The 22,690-nt window shown below is 38.1% G+C and overlaps 1 protein-coding gene across 1 annotated transcript; it reads right to left on the bottom strand.

The window, feature by feature from the left end:
- Positions 1-21,091: 21,091 nt before the first annotated feature.
- On the bottom strand, positions 21,092-21,451 carry LOC138881389 (uncharacterized). The gene has a single exon (XM_070161611.1). It carries the CDS (start codon positions 21,449-21,451, stop codon positions 21,092-21,094), a length of 360 nt encoding a protein of 119 aa, XP_070017712.1.
- Positions 21,452-22,690: the final 1,239 nt, after the last annotated feature.

The following is a 22,690-nucleotide window of genomic DNA, read 5'->3' as shown; positions in this document are numbered from 1 at the left end:
GTGGATGCATCATGGTTGAAGTGCTGTCGAAAAGGTGTAATTTTTTTTCTTCTTTAAATGTGATACCTCTTACAAAAAAATTCTGCGTACGCCACTGAATGTACGTGCACAAATTAAAAACTAATAAACAATAATTATTGTTTTTATGGTATTTAATAGTATCATAGGAATAGGTAGCACTGGAGCTTTGGGATGTACTGGTGATCTTAATAGCTGGTGTGTGAGATATGGCAGTGTGATTATGATAGAGATTGTAGTCAGAAATGAGTATTAAAGTTGGGGCTTCATGTCCAACCTTATGCATGTTTTGAGTTTCTTTCTGTTTCCTTGAGCTTCAATTATCCAGTTTGGTAATAATCTTTTTTTTTTTTTAATTTATCCCAAAAAAAGGTATCATTTTAGCAGAAGAAGTAAAGCTAAAGATTCCATTCATCACGTAAAAAATCAAGTTTGCCAGCCATTGAGTCACGTATATAATGTCCAAAGGAGGAAAAAAAAGGAGAAATAGAACATCAATATCAATGTATACCATAAAATCAAAATTATTAAATTGTGGAATGCATGTCGCTTCATGTAGGAGAAATAACTAAAAGTGGTTAAAACAAGTTACCACGCCCTATTAAAACAACCTCTAAGATGAACGTGAAAAGGGATGTGAGTTATGTTCCTTAACCAATTCTAGATTGTTGTATAATTTATCAGTTCATCTCCTTCGTGAAGATGATCTACTTCTTGCTCAATGACATACGCAGAATTTTTCGTAAGTGGTGTGTCATATTTTTTTATAAGTAGATAAAGAAGTGAATAAAAAAATAGTTACTATAGTAACCTTATATTAAAAAGGCACGAAATCCTAAACATTACTATAAGTCTATAACTCTCTACGACAACTTTTTTTTTTTTTTGAAATATATCAATAATAGTCTTATGAAACATCACTAAATATGTCTTTTTTTATGAGTTATTTGATTATACTTATTGTCAATTTTATTAACAAGTGGATTCTAGTTCAACTTGTTCTTGTTGCTCCTTAATTTTATGATAGGTCAATGGTTCAAGTCTCAGTAATACAAACTATTTTTAATAAATAATGTCTCGAAAATGATAAAAACATTAAGTATGCAATCAAACAGATTAGAGCTCTTGACGTCAAGATCACATTAGTAGCACTTAACCACCAGACTAGTGACACTTCTTTGTTTAAGCGGTGTCACCTCTTTCTTTTTATACAAATAATCTGGTTTTGCCTATGCTTATACATGTACATTTAATGAATCTTTCCGATTCCAATAAGGTGACTCCGCCTCGCTGATTTTCTGCCCTCAAAAAAGACATTCATATTAGGGTATTTGTTTAGTGAAATATTAATTTCATAGAAAAATAAATTGGAATTAGGAGCAATTCGTTATTATCTCTATTCCACTACATTAATTTCTGTTCCTGTTATGAATTTTGCTTTTAATAATGTTGCCTTTCCCTTTATTTTTGATATCCTACGAGAGTTGCTCCAACTTGAGCATGTATATTGGGCCTGGAGATTGCGCATTGATAGTTAGAATATTCATTGAAACACAGAGCTTTTCAAAGAAAGCTTCTGCAACCTACCATAAACCATTATTTTAGTTAGGCAAACAAGAAACATTGCTAGGAATAAAAAATGAAGATCCATGTTAAAAATTTAATGTTCTTGTTACTATTTTATTTTTGCTGATTGCCATGAGTATTATTTTCTAACTGTTGAGTCTTGTACAATTTTGATGATTACCAAATTTAATATGCTTGACACTAATTTGTAGGAATTAGTCCAGTTGAGTTAATTAAGGTTAAATTAGTTTTGGGCAATGTTGTACTACAATGTTCTTTTGTCAAGCCTCACGTCATTATCCGCTTCCCCCGTCATGTTACTGAACTTGCACTCCAAGTATTCTGTCTTAGTCTTGTTCAACTTGAAACCTTTAGACTCCATGGTTTGTCTTCAAACCTCCGGCCTCTCGTCGACACCGCCTCGCATCTCATCAATCAGGACTATATCATTAGCAAATAACATACGACATGACACTTCTCCTTGAATATGGTACGTCAGAGCATCCATCGTCAAGGCAAATAGGAAAGGACTAAGCGCAGATCCTTGGTATAACCCATAACCACCGGAAAATGCTCCGAGTCACCTCACACTTTCCTAACCCGAGTCTTAGCTCCATCATACATGTCTTTAAACACCCTAATGTATGTTACCAAAACACCTTTAGCCTCCAAACACCTCCAAAGAACCTCTCTCGGGACCTTGTCGTACCCTTTCTCTAGGTCAATAAACATCATGTGTAAATCCTTTTTCTTATCCATGTACTGTTCCACTAACCTCCTGATAAGATGGATAGCTTCCGTAGTTGAATGGCCAGACATGAACTTGAATTGGTTCTCTGATATAGAAAGGTAAAATATAAAATAAAAAATTAATTTTAAGAAAAATTTAGCTTTTATAATAAAATACCGTTATATATAGATAAGATAATGTCACTCGATTCTCGCAGCCTTTTGCCTCTCTTTTGTTAATACAATCCGGATCATTAATATATGTATATATTGAAACATAGTTTCTTATTTTTTTATGATTATACTATTATTATACCGAATATATAATTAAATACGTGATATACATAATTAGTTCACTTTTTCTTTGTTAATTGTGGTATATATCTATATACATATTATATTCAATGTAATTTAATATTTTAATATTTTTTTGAACTGTTGGATGCTTTTGTTTAACTATTATACATGCTTTACCCCAAGTTTACTTGTAAAAAAAAGAGTTGGTGAATAGAGGAATTGACGAAGCCAATTTTTGTCGGCAAGTCTTGATTTTTGACGATCAAATATGGAAAACATTAGGTGGTGTGGGCTGTTAACGTGGCGGATCCAAAATTTTACTCAAGCGGGATCAAAAAAGTGTAATGACCCGATATGTCATCTAGAGTTTTAAATTTTAATTTTGTGTTTGGAAATCTCAAATAGCTCCTTTTAGCCTTCCTCGATTTGCGTGCACAGTCCGTGCCTTTTTTCAAAAAGCTTTTATGTGAAAATTTTGATTAAAATGTGAATTCGTGCCTTAAAAATTCATTGGAGTTCACTTCGGTCAACGTTTTAAGCAAAGTGGTCCGGATCCGTATTTTGATACCCCAGATGAATCCGTATCATGATTTGGAACTTGGGTGTATGCACAGAATCGAATTTGGAGATCCTTAGCTTGAGTTATCGCATTTTGTCATAAATTTGAAGTTTAAAGAATTTATAAATTTGACTGCTGTTTGACTTTGTTGATACTTGGTCCAGATTTTGGTTCCAGAACTTGGTATAGGTCCATTACTATATTTATGACTTGCCTGCAAAATTTGGTGCAAAACGGAAGTGATTTGACGTGATTCGGACGTCCGGTTGAAAAATTACAAGTTCTTAAGTTTTATTGAAAATTTCATTCGTTTTGTTGTCTGGTTTGTAGTTCTAGATGTTATTTTGGGATTTTGATTGCGGGAGCGAGTTCGTATAATATTTTTGGACTTGTGTGCATATTTGGTTTGTAGCCCCGAGAGCTCATGTCACGACGCCGTGATGGCGCCTAATGCTGCCGCTAGGCAAGCAAACTGTGAACTAGCCATGTGATTTCCTCTTTTTAAATAAATTCTTTCAAGTGATTAAACTTTTCTTAAATTTAAAAGATTTGAGAAATAACAAATTTGAAATAAATAACACGAAAGCAACTAACTGAAAATCATAATCATGAAATAAAAACCAAAACCACGAGTCTATTAGTGTGTGCCAAGACCTGGTGTCACAAGAGTATGGGCTACTAGTAGAATATACAAAAGATCACTACTCTACTGTCTGAAATAAAATAGACAGAACAATAACAACAGAAAGACTTCGATTGCCGCTGAACGGCTCGGACGGGCAGCTCACTGTGTAGTCTCGTACAAGGAGTCAAGCATGCGCGCCGGACTGATATCCAGATGTACCTGTTTCAGACCCTGCACATTTAAGTGCATAAGTATAGCGTGAGTACATAAACAACATGTACCCAGTAAGTATCCAGTGTAACCTCGAAGAAGTAGTGACGAGGGGTCGACTTTCACACTTACAATGGGCTAACAATAATATATCAAAATTTTATATACTAAGCATGGATTACATGAATAATACTAAAAACTCAATAACAGGAAATAATAAATACTCCTTTCACAAATATTAAGTCCCAGGTTTATTTCCACAATTTAACAGTTTGTATCTCAAGGGATTTAAGCAATATCAATTATGAATAGTTCCAAAGGTTTATCATGCGCAAATTATGTCGAGGTCGTATGACCCAATCCAACATAATATTTAAACTGTGCAATGTCGAGAGTCGAACGACACGAACAATAGATGCATCTATCTGCTACCGAGGCGTTAAGCCCGCTCCACAAATAGAAAATACTTCAAAGAAACACAAATTTTCAATAACAGTCAAATGTCTCATTTACAACTTCAAGTATGTATAATTTATCCTTTTACAATTTTTTTATCAACTTTCAATATGACTTAAGTAATTAAGTTATCAAGTAGGGGCAAACATTGCAGGTATAGCATGATATTGGTCCTATACTACCCGGATAATAGCATAATTAGTAGCTACGTACGAACTCTCGTCACCTCATACATACGTAGCCCCTACAAATATGTATACATATTTATTTAATTCACATATGGGGTTAATTCCCTCTAACAAGGTTAGAAAAGAGACATACCTCGTCTCAAGGCCTACTTTCCGGTCCAAGGTATGCTCAAACCATCAATTCGGTGCCAAACAATCCAAAACTAATCAAATGGTAAATAAATTAATCAATACATGCTCAAAAGTTCATATTCTAACTATCAAAGTGATTTCCCAAGCCTATTTGAAGAATCCCTAAAATTCACCCCCGGGCCCCTTGCCCGGATTCCGGAAATTTTCGAAGAAAGTTATTACCTATAACCCCATAAACTCAAATATATGATTTTCACTAAATTTAATAATCAATTTTGTGGTTAAATCTCATTTTTATCAAAAACCTAGGTTTTCACCTAAACTCATAATTTTCACTAATTTACATATTATAATCTACCCTTAAAATATATATGTATTTAACTCACAATTGGTAGAAATCACTTATCTCAAAGTTCTAGGTGAAAATCCCTCTCAAGAAGCTCCAAAAATCGACCAAAGAGTGAAGAAATGGATTAGAAATAGCTTAAGCCCCGATTTAAATGAACCCTTCTGCCTAACGATTTTTGCACCTGCGGTGCCTTGGACATATTTGCGGTGCTTGGTCCACTTCTGCAGAGGTCTTCAAGCCCAGTGTAGGCCGCTTCAGCGGACGGGGGACCGCTTCTGAGGTCCCGCTTCTGCGGCGAGCGTGCCGCTTCTGCGCCTAGGTCCGCACCTGCCCCCTTCCCCTTCGCACTTGCATGTTCGCAGGTGCGCACCAAATTCGGCGCCTGCAGTCCCTGGCCAAATGCTCCAGGACTTCTTCTGCAGCCAAGCCCTCGCACCTGCGGCTAGACAAGCGCAGGTGTGATTACGACAGCAGCTGGGAGCTTCAACTGTTGCTCCCAAGTTCTAACTTGGTCTGAGCCTCATTCGATTAGCACCTAGGGAACCCGAGGCCCCGCCTGAATGTACCAACAAGATTGAAATCATAAAATGGAATCGCTCGAACTCTCTGAACGCACCAAGCAACGCTAAAACTAAGAATCACACCCCAAACCAATTGAATCAAAACTATGAACTTCAAGTTCTTCAATTTACTCTCAATGCGCCGAAACGTACTTAAGCTACTCGGAATGACACCAAATTTTGTTTGCAATTCTTAAATAACATTACTAAACTATTTGTGGTCTCGAAACTTCATTCATACCTCGATATCACCAAAACCTACTCCAAACCAAATTTATAGAACTGCAAAAGCCTTCAAAAAACCAACTCTCACTATTAGGTGCCAAAATGCTCCAGGGTCATCCAAAACCCGATCTGAACATACGACCAAGTCCAAAATCACCATACGAACCTATTGGAACCGTCAAATCCTAATTCCGAGTTTGTTTGCTCAGAATATTAACAGAAGTCAAACTTGGCTTTTTTAACCAACCTTAAGGAATCAAGTATTCCGATTTCAACCTGAACCCTTCCAAATCCCGAAATAACAATCCCGAAATAAAACAGTAAAAGCACATACGGAAAGTCTTATTTAGGGGAACGGTGTTGTAGAAAGCAAAACAATCAGTCGGGTTGTTATAACTCGGGTGAATTTTGAATAGGCTTCGAAAGTTTTAAACTTGGAATTTTTGGTTTTGTTGGTTTTTGTTGTCAGCTGATGATTACTTCATTATAATCGCTAGGCTACTCCCGCGACTGTGAAGTCTATACTGGGCTGGGGAGGTGATTTACCTTACGCGAATACGGGTAATAGGTCGCGAATGGAAGGCTTGGGAGGTTCAACCTCTGCGAACGCGACCACACTTATGCGGAAGCATAGGTTATGGGGCTCTGGGAAGATTGGGATAATGTTCTTTGCAAACATGGCTACTGGGTCGCGAACGCGGTGGTCATGGGGAGGAACTATCACGAGCGCGGGGAACCTTTCGCGAACGCAAAGGCCATTTGGGCCGTTGCACTTTACGAACGCGAAGATGGCCTGACGCCCAATGATTTAAATGTTTCAAAAACGGGATTTCATCCATTTTTCATAAACTCTCCATTAGAGCTAGACCTTGAAGCGATTTTGAAGGGAAAACTTAACACCAATTCATAGATTTGTACATTTTAACTCATTCTCTTCTATTTCTAACATCACCCATTAATTTGTAGCCCTAATCTTTGTTCTTCTATATTAGAAAACTAGAGATTTAGGAAGAATTGGGGGTTTTGAAAATTCGAGATTTAGACCTCAATTTGAGGTCGAATTTTGAAACTAATTACATAATCGGGCTCGGAGGTGAATGGGTAAATGGATTTTGGTCCGAACCTCGAGTTTTGACCAAGTAAACCCGGGGTTGACTTTTTAAAAAAAGTGTAAAAATCATTTCTTTATGTATTATAATTGATTCCCTTAGCATTATTTGACGTTATCGAGTCGATTATGGTTAGATACGAGTGGTTGGAGGAAAATTCTAGAGGAAGGCCCCGATGGAGCTCTGAGTTAACTGCGGAGTGAGGTAAGTGTCGTGGTTAACCTTGACTTGAGGGATTAGGACTTGTTTGACGATTTGCTATGTGTTTAAATGTTTTGGTACAACGTATAAGTAAGGTGACGAGTACTTATGTATTATTGTTAGGTTAAAGCATGCGGGTGGTGCTTGTTGCTTGTAATTTATTGCCTTCTTTACTCATGGTATCCATGTTTAGATTAGTTTATTTCTTATTTGATCGTTCTCCCCGCATTTATATGTTAAGTTGTGATAGTTGAGTATTTCTTCAAAATTGAGGATTGGTGTTTCAGAACCATTATTGACATATGGTTTATTCTTGTTTAATTTTATATTCATCACTACATGGTAAGGTAGAGTGTTAAAGCACAAAGGGTGATACTGTGCCGTTATTTATTTCAATTACTAATTAATGCATGGTGAGAAAGAGAGCTAAAGCACGAAAGGAGATGTCGTGTCATATTTTTATTTCATAGAGAGATTGAGAGTAAAAGCACGAAGGTTGATGCTGTGCCATTATTATTATTTTATTGTGAGGTTGAGAGTAAAAGCATGATGGGTGATGTCATGCCATCTTTAGTCATTATGTTTATCCGTTTTCATTGGTTGAGGATTTGTTTGACTATCTTATGTTATCATTCCTGTTGTATTTATCATATCTCGTTCCCATTTGCATGTCCCCTCCCAATTTTACATATTAATTATTTATTTGTTACCATGTTACACAGATATCTTCATTCGTACAGCTTTAATTACGTGAGTGTCCTGTCATAGCCTCAGCACTACCTTGTCGCGTTTAGGCTCGACACTTATGGACTACACTGGGTCGGTTGTACTCATACTACACTCTGCACTTCTTGTGCAGATTTTGGTATTGGTCCTAGCTGTACGTGAGGTGCATCGGATCAAACTAACATACTTGGAGACTAGAGGTAGATCTGCTGACATCCACAGACCTTGAAGTCCCATTCCTCTTTCCTTAGTTACTGTTCATTCATTCGAGATAGTTGTATTTATTTTAGACTATGTTTGTAGAATTTCTAGTAGCTCGTGTACTTGTGACTCCAGGTCCGGGTTTGTACTTCATTTCAGTTTAAATGAGTTTTAATTACTTGAATTGTTGAAATGACTTATAATTTACTCTAACGTTAGTTTGCCTAGCGAGTGAAATTCTAGGCGCCATCACGATCCCGATGGTGGAAATTCCTGATAGTGACAAAAAGTTACTAAAGCCCGGAGGTAATTGATTTTAGAGATTATCATATTTTTTTGGCTAATTTCATTTTGAGGTGGTTTTACTATAAAACAAAACAACATCATTTTCTATAGTTATACAAGACCATAAATTTTCCTTTTAAGTCTTCAATTTTCGTTTTTTTGCTTACTCTTATAGTTAATACCAATAAAACTGTAGAAATTCAAAATAAAATAAACATACAATTTAATAAAGAATAAATAATTAAATAAAAAGAAAACTAACCTAAATTTCACATATCCAAAAAGAGGCCATACAACTTTATATAAATTTATTTACTCTCAAAATCGGATAACAATTAAATTTGTAAGTGGTTTTAAGGATATATAGATTAATTTGATACAAGACGATAAATTAAGTTAGATTGAATAAATAAAGATATAGTAAATTCAAACCACGTGAGGAGGATTATTCCAGCCTTAGTGTAACGTTCATCCTTGATCCGAGATCACAGTGGACAATACTAAAGAACAAGAAAAAGAACTTTTGATAACAGTAAAAATAGTAGTATATTGCTTTTGAATATGTGTTACAATGTATCTAATGAATTATTAGGCCCCCTTTATATAGTCGGGAAGTCCTATTCTAGGTACAACTCTATAAAGGGGATAAAGGTAAATCTTCTATTTAACTGATTGCGTGTTCTTCATCGATACGTGCTGAGATCTTCAATGTGATATCCGGCCGGTCGCGAATACTATGGCCTTCTGTTGGTTGTGCTTGATTGTCCGACACTGTTCTCCAAAGTCTTTCAGGGTTAGGACCGATCCCAGATCATGACACCGATATTCGATGGTGAGTGAGCCATCAAATGTTCTCCTGAATAGGGTACCATCTTTGGACAAGCTGAACCGGGCCGCCTTTGTACGTAGAGCTCTCGATTCTTTAGGATCCGAGGGCAGTTTTCTAGTCTTCAAGTAATCTATATATTTGTTTCTCTAGTCCCTAGTTAAGCTTGTTGAGTTTATCTCGGTGTGGCCTTCTTCCACTACCGATTTCATGAGTTGTACGACTGTTGCCGAGTTGAATTCATCGTCATCGACCGATGATCCCAAGTTGGGAAGAGCATCGGCTTTGCTATTTTGATCTTGATGTACATGTTGCAGAGTCCACCCTTGAACCGATGTAGAGTTACTTGCAGTTTATCCATGTATCTTTGCATCCGTTCCTTTCTGACTTTGAACGTCCCATTGACTTGGCTCACCACAATGAGGGAGTCACACTTAGCTTTGATCACCTCTGCCTCCAGGCTATTAGCCCGCTCAAGACCTACAATCATGGACTTATACTCGGCCTCGTTATTAGTTAATTTTACAGTCCTAATAGATTGTTGATCTACATTACCTGTAGGTGGTTTCAACATGATGCCAAGTCTGTACCACTTTGCATTCGAGGTACCATCCATAAAGAGGGGTAAGATCCCCGAGGAAGTCCTTGAGTTCAACAATAATTCCCTTTCGACCTCGGGTATTAGAACCGGTGTAAAGTCAGCCACAAAGTCCGCCAAATTTTAGATTTGATGGGGTTCGGGGTCGATATTCGATATCGTACCCGCTGATTTCCATGGCCCATTTGGCCAATCGTCCAGAGATCTCAGGTTTATGCATTATGTTTCTTAACGGGTAAGTAGTTACAACTCATATGGGATGTCATTGAAATATACGATTTTAGCTTCCTAGAGGCACTTAGCAAAGCGAGCACCAATTTTTCTAGGTGAGGATACCTAGTTTCGACCTCGCCTAGAGTTCTACTAATATAATAGATAGGAAATTGCGTACCTTCTTTTTCTCGGACCAAGACTCTACTTATCGCTATCTCGGATACTGAATTATAGGTAAAGTTGTTCGTCAGCCTTCGGAGTATGAAGCAAAGGTGGGCTCGAGAGGTACCGGTTGAGTTCTTTTAAGGCTTGTTCGTATTCTGGGGTCTATGAGAAGTTATTATTATTCTTCAACAGTGAGAAGAATCGATAGATCTTGTCGGAGGACTTCGAGATGAATCAACCCAAAGTGGCTATGCGCCCGGTTAACCTCTGAACGGCCTTGACATTTTCCACTACGGTAATGTCCTCTATGGCCTTGATTTTATTGGGATTGATCTCGATTCCCCGGTTGGACACCATAAATTTGAGAAATTTCCCGGACCCGACTCCGAATGCACATTTTTCTGAGTTCAGCTTCATATTGTACTTTTTCAATATGTTGAAAGTTTCCTTCAAATGGTCCTCTGCTTGCATGGACTTATCCAATATATTGTCAATATAAACTTTCATTAATTTTCCTATCTGTTCTTCGAACATCCGATTTACTAGGCGTTGGTAAGTCGCATCGGTATTTTTTAGTCCGAATGGCATTACGTTATAGTAGTACGTGTCGTACTTAGTGTCGCGCCCCCTTTTTTCCTCCGCGGAGAAAGCTCGTGTTTCGACATTCATGGGGGGTAATAACTCATTTCCTTTTGGGAATTAGGTATTTGAAGAGTTTCTACCTAACAGGTTATGGTGCGTTAGGGCACCTAGAGCGATTAACTCTTGGATTGGTTTACATTACTAGAGATTAGTATAAGGGCTAGAAATGACCTCAAGGGGAAGGTGTTAGGCACCCCTCTCGGTCCATAACTGTGGGTCCCGACCGAACTTATACTTACAAATTAGTCTATTAACAAATAAATAGTTGAATCAAATATTTTGCAAGTAAATCACGTTGGACGTTGTATAACTCAAACAACAAGGCAAAGATTTTGAACAAGTTGTATACATACGAAACAAAGTTTAGGCAAAAGGAATTTTGGAAAAAGGGGGAGTCCTAGGTTGGTTAGCCAATAGGATTACCCCACACAATGTCCGGTAAACACTCCTCAATGAGGGGCTACACGTGACATTAGTACGTAGTCATCATATCCTGTATCTACCCTTCCCACCCCCTTAGTGGTCATTAAAGTGAGTGTTGGTCAGCAATCTCTATTGCGTGCTGTTACCCATCCCTTCTTAATGGTCCTGAAGGAAATTTAGGACCTCTACGTATAGGTAGTTCTAGACAAACCCCTAAGTTTTAAAGAAGAAAATACTAAGGCGACATGCAAGAACAAATAGGACCTTAGCACATAAGACAGGAAAGAAGCAATTAGAGGCTCAAGTTTACCTCCACAAACAATGCACAAAAGTAGCACGACTCAAACACAAATAATGGCCTTTTGTTAAACTGTATCCTATGGCATGATGTCTAAATGAATATCAAGACACAGAAGATAGGTAGTTTATTTATTTTATAAACTTAGAAGTAATAGCCCTATCAGTTTGCCTACTGATTTTTTAAGCCTGTTAAAATCAGAACGACATTAAGTAACAGAAACAATTTTAGAGTTACATGATTTGAAAACGCTCTATAGGCTTGCCTGCACGCGGAACTACATTTTATATAGTAAAACAGGGGGCAGATTTTAAAACTGACTCTTAAGTCCCTATAAGCATGCTGTCTAGTGATAGATTAGGGCAGTATTTGAAAGAATTCATTTCAGTAAAAACAAACCACTAATTAGACTAGTTTCGAAGTGAACTAATCGTGGACTGGATTGATTTATTTAAACTAAACTGGTTTAACTCTATAGGCAGAATTTCTGGTGTTGTTCCCTATAGGCATGATATGTAGTTGTTAAAAAACTGATGTTAGAAACTGGTAGGCATGATAACAAATGAAAGCACATATAAATATTTATAACAGAAGTTGAATTGGATCATATTCTATAGACATGGTTTCTACTTGTGACACTGATTTTAAGACCTATAAACATGATTTCTATTATTGGAACCACTTGAGACCTATAAGCATGATTTCTAACATGGTAAGGTAAACATAGCGAAATATAAAGTCCTATAGGCATGGTTTCTATCTGTATTACCCCACAAATATGTAACAACCCACCCTTTTTCATTAGTTACCCCAATATTCGTTTACAAATTATTACATACCATATGAATGAATTACATAAATAGATAAAAGAAAAGAAGAAGTTACATTATAGGGAGCCTGAAGCGGGCCCAAGTGATTTTCCAAAACCTCCAATAGCCTCAAATGCCAATTTCATAGACAATATCATTATCTAGGTGCGTCAAAGTTCCCTAAGGATCTCAAGGATCCCGGGAAGTGCTCACACATAGACTTGGTAACCAAATTGAGTAAGTGCAGTATGGAAGGTCCAACCTCAGTGTGCCAGAGTTCAGAGAGTTCTCAAGAGGATCCCAATGCAGTACACACACTGAAGGGGGCAGAACCTAGTGACTTAGGAGTAGAGTGAGAGTGCTTGGCTCAATTTGGAAGGTTTAGTAGGAAAATAGTATTAAAAAAACATTTTCTTGAAATGTTTTTGTAAGAAAACACATAAGGAGTTATTAAATAAGACAATTTAAAGAGGGTCAGGTGAGCAACAATCAATCAATTTAAGTGCAGAACTAGAAGAAGTTCATCAGCACTTCAATACATCGAATCAAACAGATGCACACATCCACTTAGGGGTAATGGGGATTTGGGGTAAGCATAGGGCACATAGTAAGAACCAGAGGAGCCTAAAAGGGGTCAAGGCTCTCAAAGTATAGCATGAACTGTAGACTTAATACAAAACCACTAGGCTTTGGATAGCCAATTACTTCATACACGAAGATGCATGCCAGGGATCAGAGAAACATAGTCACATTGGGACATACTAGAAGGGGATCCTAAGGGGGTATATCGCACGCAGTAAAGAAGACAGTGAAGTAGACATGCTAATTTCAGGTTGAGCAACAAAACCGTAGATAGAAGTGTCAAGCCCCCTTTTTTCCCTCCTCGCGAAGAGAGGCCCGGGTTTCGACATTCCATGGGGTGTGATAACTCATTTACTTTTGGGAATTGGGTATTTGAAGAGTCGCTACCTAACGAGTTATGGTGTGTTAGGGCACCTAGAGTGATTAACTCTTGGATTGGTTTGCATTACTAGAGATTTAGGGTAAGCGCTCGAAATAGCCTCGAGGGGAAGGTGTTATGCACCCCTCTTGGTCCACAACTGTGGGTCCCCGCCGAACGTATATTCACAAATTAGTCCATATAAAAACAGTTGAATCAAATAGATTGCAAGTAAAGCACGTTGGGTAACTCAAATAACAAGATACAGATTTTTGAACAAGTTGTAAAACAAAGGTTTTAAATAGAAAAAGGAATTTTGGTAAAGGAGGAGTCCTAGGTTGGTTAGCCTATAGGATCACCCCACACAATGTCTGATAAACACTCCTCGATGAGGGGCTACATGTGACATTAGAGCGTAGTCACCATATCTTATATATACCTTTCCCATCCCGTTAGTGGTCATTCAAAGCGAGTGTTTGGTCAGCGATCTCTATTGCGTGCTGTTACCCGTCCCTTTTAATGGTCCTAGAGGGATTTAGGACCTTTACCTATAGGTGGTTCTAGACAGACCCCTAAGGTTTTAAAGGTGAAAATTCAAAGGCTACAGGCAAAACAATTAGGACTTTTAGCACATAATATAAAAGGGAGCAATTAGAGGCTCAAAGTTTCCTCCTCAAACAAGGCACATAAACAACACGACTCAAGCACAATTAAGGGCTTTTATTAAATAGTATCCTAAGGCAGGATGTGTAGGTGAATATGCAAAAGACAAGAAATTTATTTTTACAAACTCAGGAGTAATGATCCTAGCAGTTTCCTATTGGTTTTAAAGCCTGTTAGGATCAGAAAGACATTAAGTCACATAAAACAGTTTCAGAATTGCAAGTTTAGAAGAAACGTCCTACAGGCTTGCCTGTGCGGAACACTGATAACTACGTCTTATAGTGAAACAAGGCAAGTTTTAAAATGGACCTTTTAATCCCCATAGGCATGCTTTCTAATGGTAAATTGAGGCAGTTTTGGAAGAAGTTTCAGGAAATATCAGCCACTTAATTAAACCAAGAAGTGAACTAAAACGTGGACTAAGTTGATTTATTTAGAATAGGCTAGATCAACAAGCAGAATTTGATGTATAGTTCCCTATAGGGATGATATCTAACTTTAATACTGACTTTAAGGACTGGAAGGCATGATGACACATGGAAACATACGTAAACACTTGTCATAACAGAATCTAGGTTAAATTATATCCTATAGGCATGACATCTACTTGTGAGGCTGATTTTAAGACTTGCAGACATGATTTCTATTACGGAATTATTTGAAACCTATAGGCATGATTTCTTACATGGTGAGATAAACATGATAAGATGTAAAGTCCTATAAGCATGATTTCTACTTGGTAAGGCAATCAGATTAAAATGTAAAGTCCTATAAGCATGATTTCTACTCGTATTACCCCATAAACATGTAGCTACCCATCCCTTTCACTAATTACCCCAATATTTGTTTACAAGTTATTATAGACCAAATGAATAAATTACATAAGTAAATAAGAAAATAAGAAGCTCTTCTATAGGGACCCTTCAATTAGGCCCAGATTTCCAAAGCCTCCAATAGCCTCAAATGCCTCAATTCCATAGACAATGTCATAGTCTAGGTGTGTCAAAGTTCCCTTAGGATATCAATGATCTCGGGCCGTGCTTACACCTAGACTTGGTAACCAAAATTGAATAAGTGCAGTGTGGAAGGGCCAGCCTCAGTATGCCAGAGTTCAGAGGGTTCTCAAGAGGATCCCAAGGCAGTACACATACTAAAAGGGGCAAAACTTATTGACTTAGGAGTAGAGTGAAAAGTGATTGACACAAGTTGAAAGGTTTGAATGGAAAAGTTGTATTAAAAGGAAGTTTGTTTGAAAATAATTTAGTAAAATAATAGAGATAGTTTGAAAAGAGATTGGAGTAGTGAACAATAGTCCAAACACAATACTTTTAAGACAGGTTCATACACAGCCAGGAGTCACATAACAAAAGCAAGTTCAGCAGTCACAAACATGGGTCAAGGGATTTGGGGTACATAGAGTACATGACTATAAACACATAGTAAGTAGAGGTACTTGGTACAGACATGCTCAGAAACAACTTATCAGACATAGAAGGGATAACATGTTTACACTGATTCTAAGGAAAGGGAGTTCAAAATGTGCTAATCATGCAAGCATATTAACTGCAGGTTTCACAACAAAACCATAAGTAAAAGCAAACTAGAAACAGGATGAACTGAAGCAATAAAAGAATCATATTGTTGTTGGAACTTTGAATTGAAACTAGAACATACCAGTAAAGAAGATAGTAAGCAAAGTGAAAGAGCAGGAGAACACAATGTTTAGCCTTGGCCTACAGCCGACTAACCTAGAGTAGTAGCAAGTAGCACAAAAAGAGAGCAAAAAGTTTGAAGTGTGTGAGAGAGAGTTTTTTGAACCAAGAGTGTTCATGTCTTGTGTTAATGAAAGAATGTGTATATATAGTTTGAAAGCAAGTAGCAAATAAGGTAAAAAACAAAGTTCATCAGTAATTATGGAACTCAGAACCAATTAGAGAAAAATCAAGGTAAGTACTCCCTTTAATTGAGGGGTCAACATCAAACGGTAATAAACATGTGGCAAATAAGGAAGGAAATCGTATAAGGCTGAGCATAACAAATAAGGAAATATTTTCTGCATGGTACAAGTACACAACATGTAATAGAGGCTAGGTTCAACATATTTCAATCAAGGAAAGGACTTAAGAAATCAATTAGTAGCATAATTGACCGCAGAATAAAGTTAGAAAATATTCTAAAAGGTTAAAAATCAGTAGAGATATCATGCAAAATCAGTGAATGATAAATCACAAAGACTCAAGGATCCAAAAGTAGAAAATAGTACTGATTTAGCACAAACTATAAGAACAAGCACACAATAAGCAAAAAACCAGAACTCTAAGAGGTCGAGTAGGACAAAATTCGTATATAAATTAGGTATTCGTGTAGAGCATAGTCTGAATTAGTAGAATAGGCATGATACATATAGGAGAAGTGAAGAATCAGAAACATTGGTGAGCAAATAGGGTAAAATCACACAATAGGCAGGGATAGCCATAATTAGGTAACAAGCAATCATAGGGTAAAATCATAGAATTGCAGAAACATATAGATTAACTGGATAAGTTATCAAAATAAAACTCAAAAACCCAAGATTGAAACTAAGAAATTAGGGTTTTCAACATAGGCAAGTTGAAGAAGTAGTAAAATCAGAGAATCATTCGAAATATTCAAGAGATAGAAGTTTAAACATAAAGAATCGGTTTAAACAATGTTTTAGAAGAAGTTCCGAAAACCCTATATTAAGAAGAAGGTGAAAACACTTTGCAATTGATGATTCTTATAAAGAGTTGCAAGGATATTGTAAACATCAAAGACACAGACTAAAATCGTTTAAAAATCGTACAAATCTAGGAAATGTAAGCAAAAATTAGGGTTTCAGAAGAAACCCAAATAGAGATGAAAAAACCTATTTAGAAACCCAAAAATCGTGACAAATATAGTGTGATTTTGCTCGAAATCACACCGTAGTAGCCAAGAATAGCCAAATAGCAAACCCTAGATACAAGTCAGCATAGCCCAGGGCCCTTGAAGGTCTCAGAGAAGGTGAGCATGACAATAGAGGAGCCATTGGAGGCGTAGGAGTTGAAGGGAGATCACCGGAGAAGGAAGTCGGCGGTTAAAGGAGCTAGGGTTAGGTTGGGGCATTGATAGAGGAGAGGAAATGAGAGAATACAAAGGCGACGGATTTGGGAAATGAGGTAGGGTTAGAGGGTTGTTTGGGATAAAAAAGGAATGAACGGACGAGGGCCGTTGATCTCTTAGATCAACGGCCAGGATTTGACGGGTCTTGGGTTGGGTAGGCTGGTTCAGGGTTTGGGTCAGGTGATTTGGTTAGAAATTGGGTTGTGGTTGGGTTTTAATTGGGCTGAAATTGAAAGGCAAATCTGGCTATATTTTAAATAGCCAATTTTCCCAATATAATTTATAATAAAATAATAAATAATTTCTAAAAAATATTTTTGTGTACTAAAATGATTTAAAATAGATATTTCACATTTTAAAAATATAGGAGATCAATTTTACGCATATAAATGTAATTATACATTAATGGGGCTAATATTGTAATTATATGTAATTTAGCTTTAAAAATATAAAATACAATTATAAAAAAGCATAAAAAATATTTTAACCATATTTTGGCATAAATATAGAAATTAAATGACTAAATTATCACAACAATAATTTGGGGGGATAATTATTGGGGATTTTATGAATAAAAGGGAAGGAAATAAATCAATTTAAATCCTTAAAATTATGGAAAAAATTATAAAAACCTTGTGCATGCTTATATATGCATATATATGCTATTTGAAAGGTATTTATTCATATATAAAAATATAGGAAAATATTGGGTATCAACAGCTGGCCCTCTTTACCTGGGAAGGATGAAAGAGTTTTCAGGTAAAGAAATAATGGTCAATTTTGACTGGACGGGATTCTTTGAAAGACAAAGGCCGAACTCCAGTTTTCGAGTTTCCTACATATCCTTGGTTTTATAAGAATCAGGCCATGTGTAGTTCTGGGTTCATCCGCGGAGTATGCCGATGAAATTACTACAAGAACGGACACGCGATGCAGAAGTGGCTACGATGAGCGGTTAAAGCTCGGGATGGTTGGAGGGAACTGGAGCGAGATTGCTCCTGCTAGTATGGCAGTTGCTTACTAGTTACTTGCAGATAAAAGATGCTACAAACATGTATTTTGCGAAAAACTAAACATGATACAGATTCCCTTTGGATCATGAAGGTTGTCTTTGGACGGTTAAAGATGACGTCCTTAGACCATGACGTCCTGGGCCATGAATTGTTTAGTGAGAGATTTATAGTCCATGAAATGATGTTCTCGGGCCATGACAATTGTATCTCCGAACTATGACGCCTTTGAATAATGATATGCAAAATTGAGGGATCCTCATGCCATGGTATGGTGTCTTCCGGCTATGAGGATGATGCCTTTAGATAGATTGGCAATATTTCAGCCTATGATATGTAATAGTCACGATGTTATCAAGACAATGATTAGTCTTGTGAAATGGAGGGCAGAGCTTCGCCTGATTGAAAAACAAATAGATAGTGCTAAAAATAGAGCAATATTTGTGCAAAGTGGGACAATGCTTAGTCCTATGCAAGTGTGGAGGCAGGGATTAGCCTCATGAAAATATGGAGGCAAGGATTAGCCTCATGCAAGATGGAGTCAAGGATTAGACTCATGCAAGTGAGGAGTCAAGAATTAGCCTCATGCAAGTAGGGAGGCAAAGATTAGCCTCATGCAAGTAGGGAGGCAAGGATAGCCTCATGCAAGTAGGGAGGCAGGGGTTAGCCTCATGCAAGTAGGGAGGTAGGGATTAGCCTCATGCAACTACGGAGGCAAGGATTAGCCTCATGCGAATGGGGAGGAAAGGATTAGCCTCATGGAGTCAAGGATTAGACTCATGCAAATAGGGAGGTAGGGATTAGCCTCATGTAGTCAAGGATTAGACTCATGCAAATAGGGAGGCATGGATTAGACTCATTTCAGAGATTAGACTCATGCAAATAGGGAGGCAAGGATTAGCCTCATGAAAAATGTGGAGTTAGGGATTAGACTTATGCAAATAGAGAGGCAATGATTAGCCTCATGCAAAATGTAGAGTCAGGGATTAGACTCATGCAAATAGGGAGGCAAGGATTAGCCTCATGCAAGTATGGGGACAAGGATTAGTCCCATGCAAAGAGTGAGTAGCATATAAGAGTAATGTGTTTCTTGGCTGGAGATGTATTCGATATCTGATGGCATGTTTTGCGAGTGCTATCGTTACGTCGAATGTACCTGCGTTCAAAGAAAATTGCGAGTTTTGTGGGTGGGAGGTTGGTTCTTGCTTCGTCTGCCGGCCTTGCTCTGCTCTGTTCTGAAAGCCTTTCGAGTTCCCTTGGGTAACACCTGACTGTTATGGAAGTAGAGTTTCTCAAAAATATGCAATTGTAAAAAATAGAGCTGTTTTAGAAATGCATTGATGAATCAAATAATTTTGATGAACTAGTGATTGTGACACATCTCAAAAACATTGCAATTTCCTTATGGAATTTTGAGGGTCCTCCTCAAAGTTCTGCCCCAATTTGGTAGATGATCCTTCAGCTGTTTGCGGATAATAGGCCTTGCTGAACCTTTTTCGGAATTTATTATGCCCTAGTTTCTTAACTGATTACTGACCGTCTAATGCGTATTGGTGTTGGCTAGACTTGCTCTGGAATTTTGAGGACCCTCCTCAAAATTCTGCCCCAGTTTCTGATCTTGGGGGAAATGAAAATTTTATTATAATATGACCGAACCCATAAAGTTGCCTACGTATCCCCTCTTAATTGGGAATCAGGTCAAGCATAGTTCAATTATATCAAATGAGGAAATGTAAAATATCTAAGCATATTATCTATTGATTGCGTCTGAATTGATCGGTTTTGGCCAGACTTCTCCATCCATTTCTGCAAGTATGAGTGCTCCTCCTGTTAGTACTCTGTGAAACATTTACTGACCTTGCTAGTTGGGAGAGAATTTCCCTTTGGCTTCATCTTGATGTGGGAATATTTTCTTCAATACCAGCTGCCCTGGTGCAAACTGTCTTGGTTTGACTCTTTTGTTGAAAGCGCTGGACATTCTGTTTTGATAAAGTTGGTCGTGACCCACTGCGTTCATCCTCTTTCCATCGATAAGGGCCAATTGTTCATAGAGGCTCCTTATCCACTCTACGTCACTAAGTTCAACTTCCTATATGATTCTTAAAGGAGGAATCTCTACTTCGGCCAGGATGACAGCCTTAGTACCATAAACCAGCATGTAGGGAGTTGCCCCGATTGATGTGCGAACCGTGGTGCGGTACCCTAACAGAGCAAAAGGTAACTTCTCATGCCACTGTTTGTGGTTCTTTACCATTTTCCTTAGTATCTTCTTAATGTTTTTGTTGGCGGCTTCTACGACTCCATTCATTTGAGGTCTATAGGTCGTGGAATTCTCGTGCTTGATTTTGAAAGCTTCACATATAGCTTTCATCAGATCATTGTTGAGTTTGGCGGAATTATTAGTAACAATGGACTCGGTAACCCTGGCAGACAATACGATCCTTGACAAAATTTGCGACGACTTTCTTGGTTACCACTTTGTACGATGCAACTTCTACCCATTTTGTGAAGTAATCAATGGCTACATGAATAAATCTATGTCTGTTTGAAGCCATGGGCTCAATCGGACCAATAACATCCATTCACCAAGCGGTGAATAGCCAAGGTGAGCTTGTTACATTTAGCTCGTTTGGTGGCACTTTTATCATATTGGCATGTACTTGACATTGAAAGAATTTGCGGACATACTGAATGCAATCCGTCTCCATGGTTATCCAAAAGTAACCTGCCTTGAGTATCTTCTTAGCCAAGACAAAACCATTTATGTGCGGACCACAGGTCCCAGCATGCACATCCTCAAGTAGCTTAGAAGCTTCCTTTGCGTCAACACATCTTAGTAGGCCCAAATCGGGAGTTCTTTTGTACAAGTTTCCCCCACTGTGGAAGAAATGATATGACAATCTCCGGAGCGTGCATTTCTGTGTGTGATTTGCATGCTCCGGGTATTATCCTTTTGATAAGTATCTTTTGATGTCATGGAACCAAGGCTTTCCATCTGCTTCTTCCTCGACATAAGCATAATATACCGGCTGATTATGGATCCTCACCGGAATGGGATCAATATAGTTCTTATCTGGATGTTTTATCATAGATGAAAAAGTGTCCAATGCATCGATAAACTCATTCTGAATTCTGGGCACATGCCGGAATTCTATCTTTGTGAACCTCTTTCTCAATTCCTGCACATGGTACAGATATGGAAATATCTTGGAATTCTTGGTGTCCCACTCTCCTTGCACCTGGTGCACAAGCAAATCTGAATCACCGATTACCAGCGACTCCTGAACGTTCATGTTGACTGCCATGTTGAGCCCTAGTATGCATGCTTCATACTATCCTATGTGTACTAGTATCCGAGACCAAAAGTGGTACCATGATTTTTCAGCTGTATTGGCTTGGTGATACCTTGGAGGTACTTTCCCAACCCTTTGCCAGGTTCATATCCAGACCATGCTAGTATGGTTTCTATTTTGTTACTCTACCTCTTATCCTTCTCGACGACATTGACCCGTTCGATGTGATGATAGGTTTCCCCTCTTAGCCATCTTCTATGTCCAATGGCCGGGATGGTTTGACTAGTGTTGATGGGGGTACTCCCATCTTCGTGGATGATCACTTCCTGGCGTTTCCATTTAAACTTCATGGCTTGATGTAGTGTGTAAGGCACGGCTCCAGTAGCATAGATCCATGGTCGGCCCAACAGAAGATTATATGAGGCTGGTATGTCAAGCACCTAAAATTCAACGTCGAACCAAGTTGGTCCCATCTGCAAGCAAAGGTTGATTTCCTCTATCGTGGCCCTCTAGGACCTATCGAAAGCCTTCACATTCATGCTTCCTGCCCGTATTTCATGGAAACCTTTGTCCAACCTTTTCAGGGTGTCCAATGGACAAATATTTAGGATCGACCCTCCATCAACCAAGACCTTGGCAGTGAACTTGTCTTCAAATTGCACTATGATATGCAGTGCTCGATTGTGATTCAAGCCTTCGGGCGGTAGCTCATCTTCGTGGAAGATAATCTTATGGCTTTCCAGCACTTTACCGAACATGTTGGCCATTTCTCCACCAGTGATATTTTTGGGTACATAAGCGTCGCTCAGCACTTTCATCAAGGCGTTCTTGTGTGCCTCTAAATTCTATAATAGTTACAGGATAGATATCTGAGCAGGGACTTTGTTCAAATGGTCAGCAATTATGTATTCCTTTGCCTGCACTTTCCTCCACAGGTCATCTGGCCTAGTCTCAATGATAGGCTGCCTAGTAGTGGCCTCCTTACTTGATCCTCCCAAATGTTCGGGTGTATAGACTCTGCCAGTTCTAGTCATTCCTTGTGCGGCATTAGATTCCTCTATCTTGGCTTTCCCTTTCCACTGAGCCTCGGCAACGTAATCCCAGGGTATTGCTTTTGACTTGAACAGGGGCATGGTTGACACCATCACAGTAAAAGGTGTGACCACTTCTACTTCAAATGGAGTAGAGGTGGCTGCGGGTGGAGCTATTTCTACCTTAAATGGAATTGATGCATTTACCTTGACATCAATA

This window comes from Nicotiana sylvestris, chromosome 11 (genome assembly GCF_000393655.2).
Source record: "Nicotiana sylvestris chromosome 11, ASM39365v2, whole genome shotgun sequence".
In the NCBI taxonomy this organism is placed as follows: domain Eukaryota; kingdom Viridiplantae; phylum Streptophyta; class Magnoliopsida; order Solanales; family Solanaceae; genus Nicotiana; species Nicotiana sylvestris.
The sequence above is the reverse complement of the archived record's forward strand: the minus strand, read 5'-3'. Positions and strand labels throughout refer to the sequence as shown.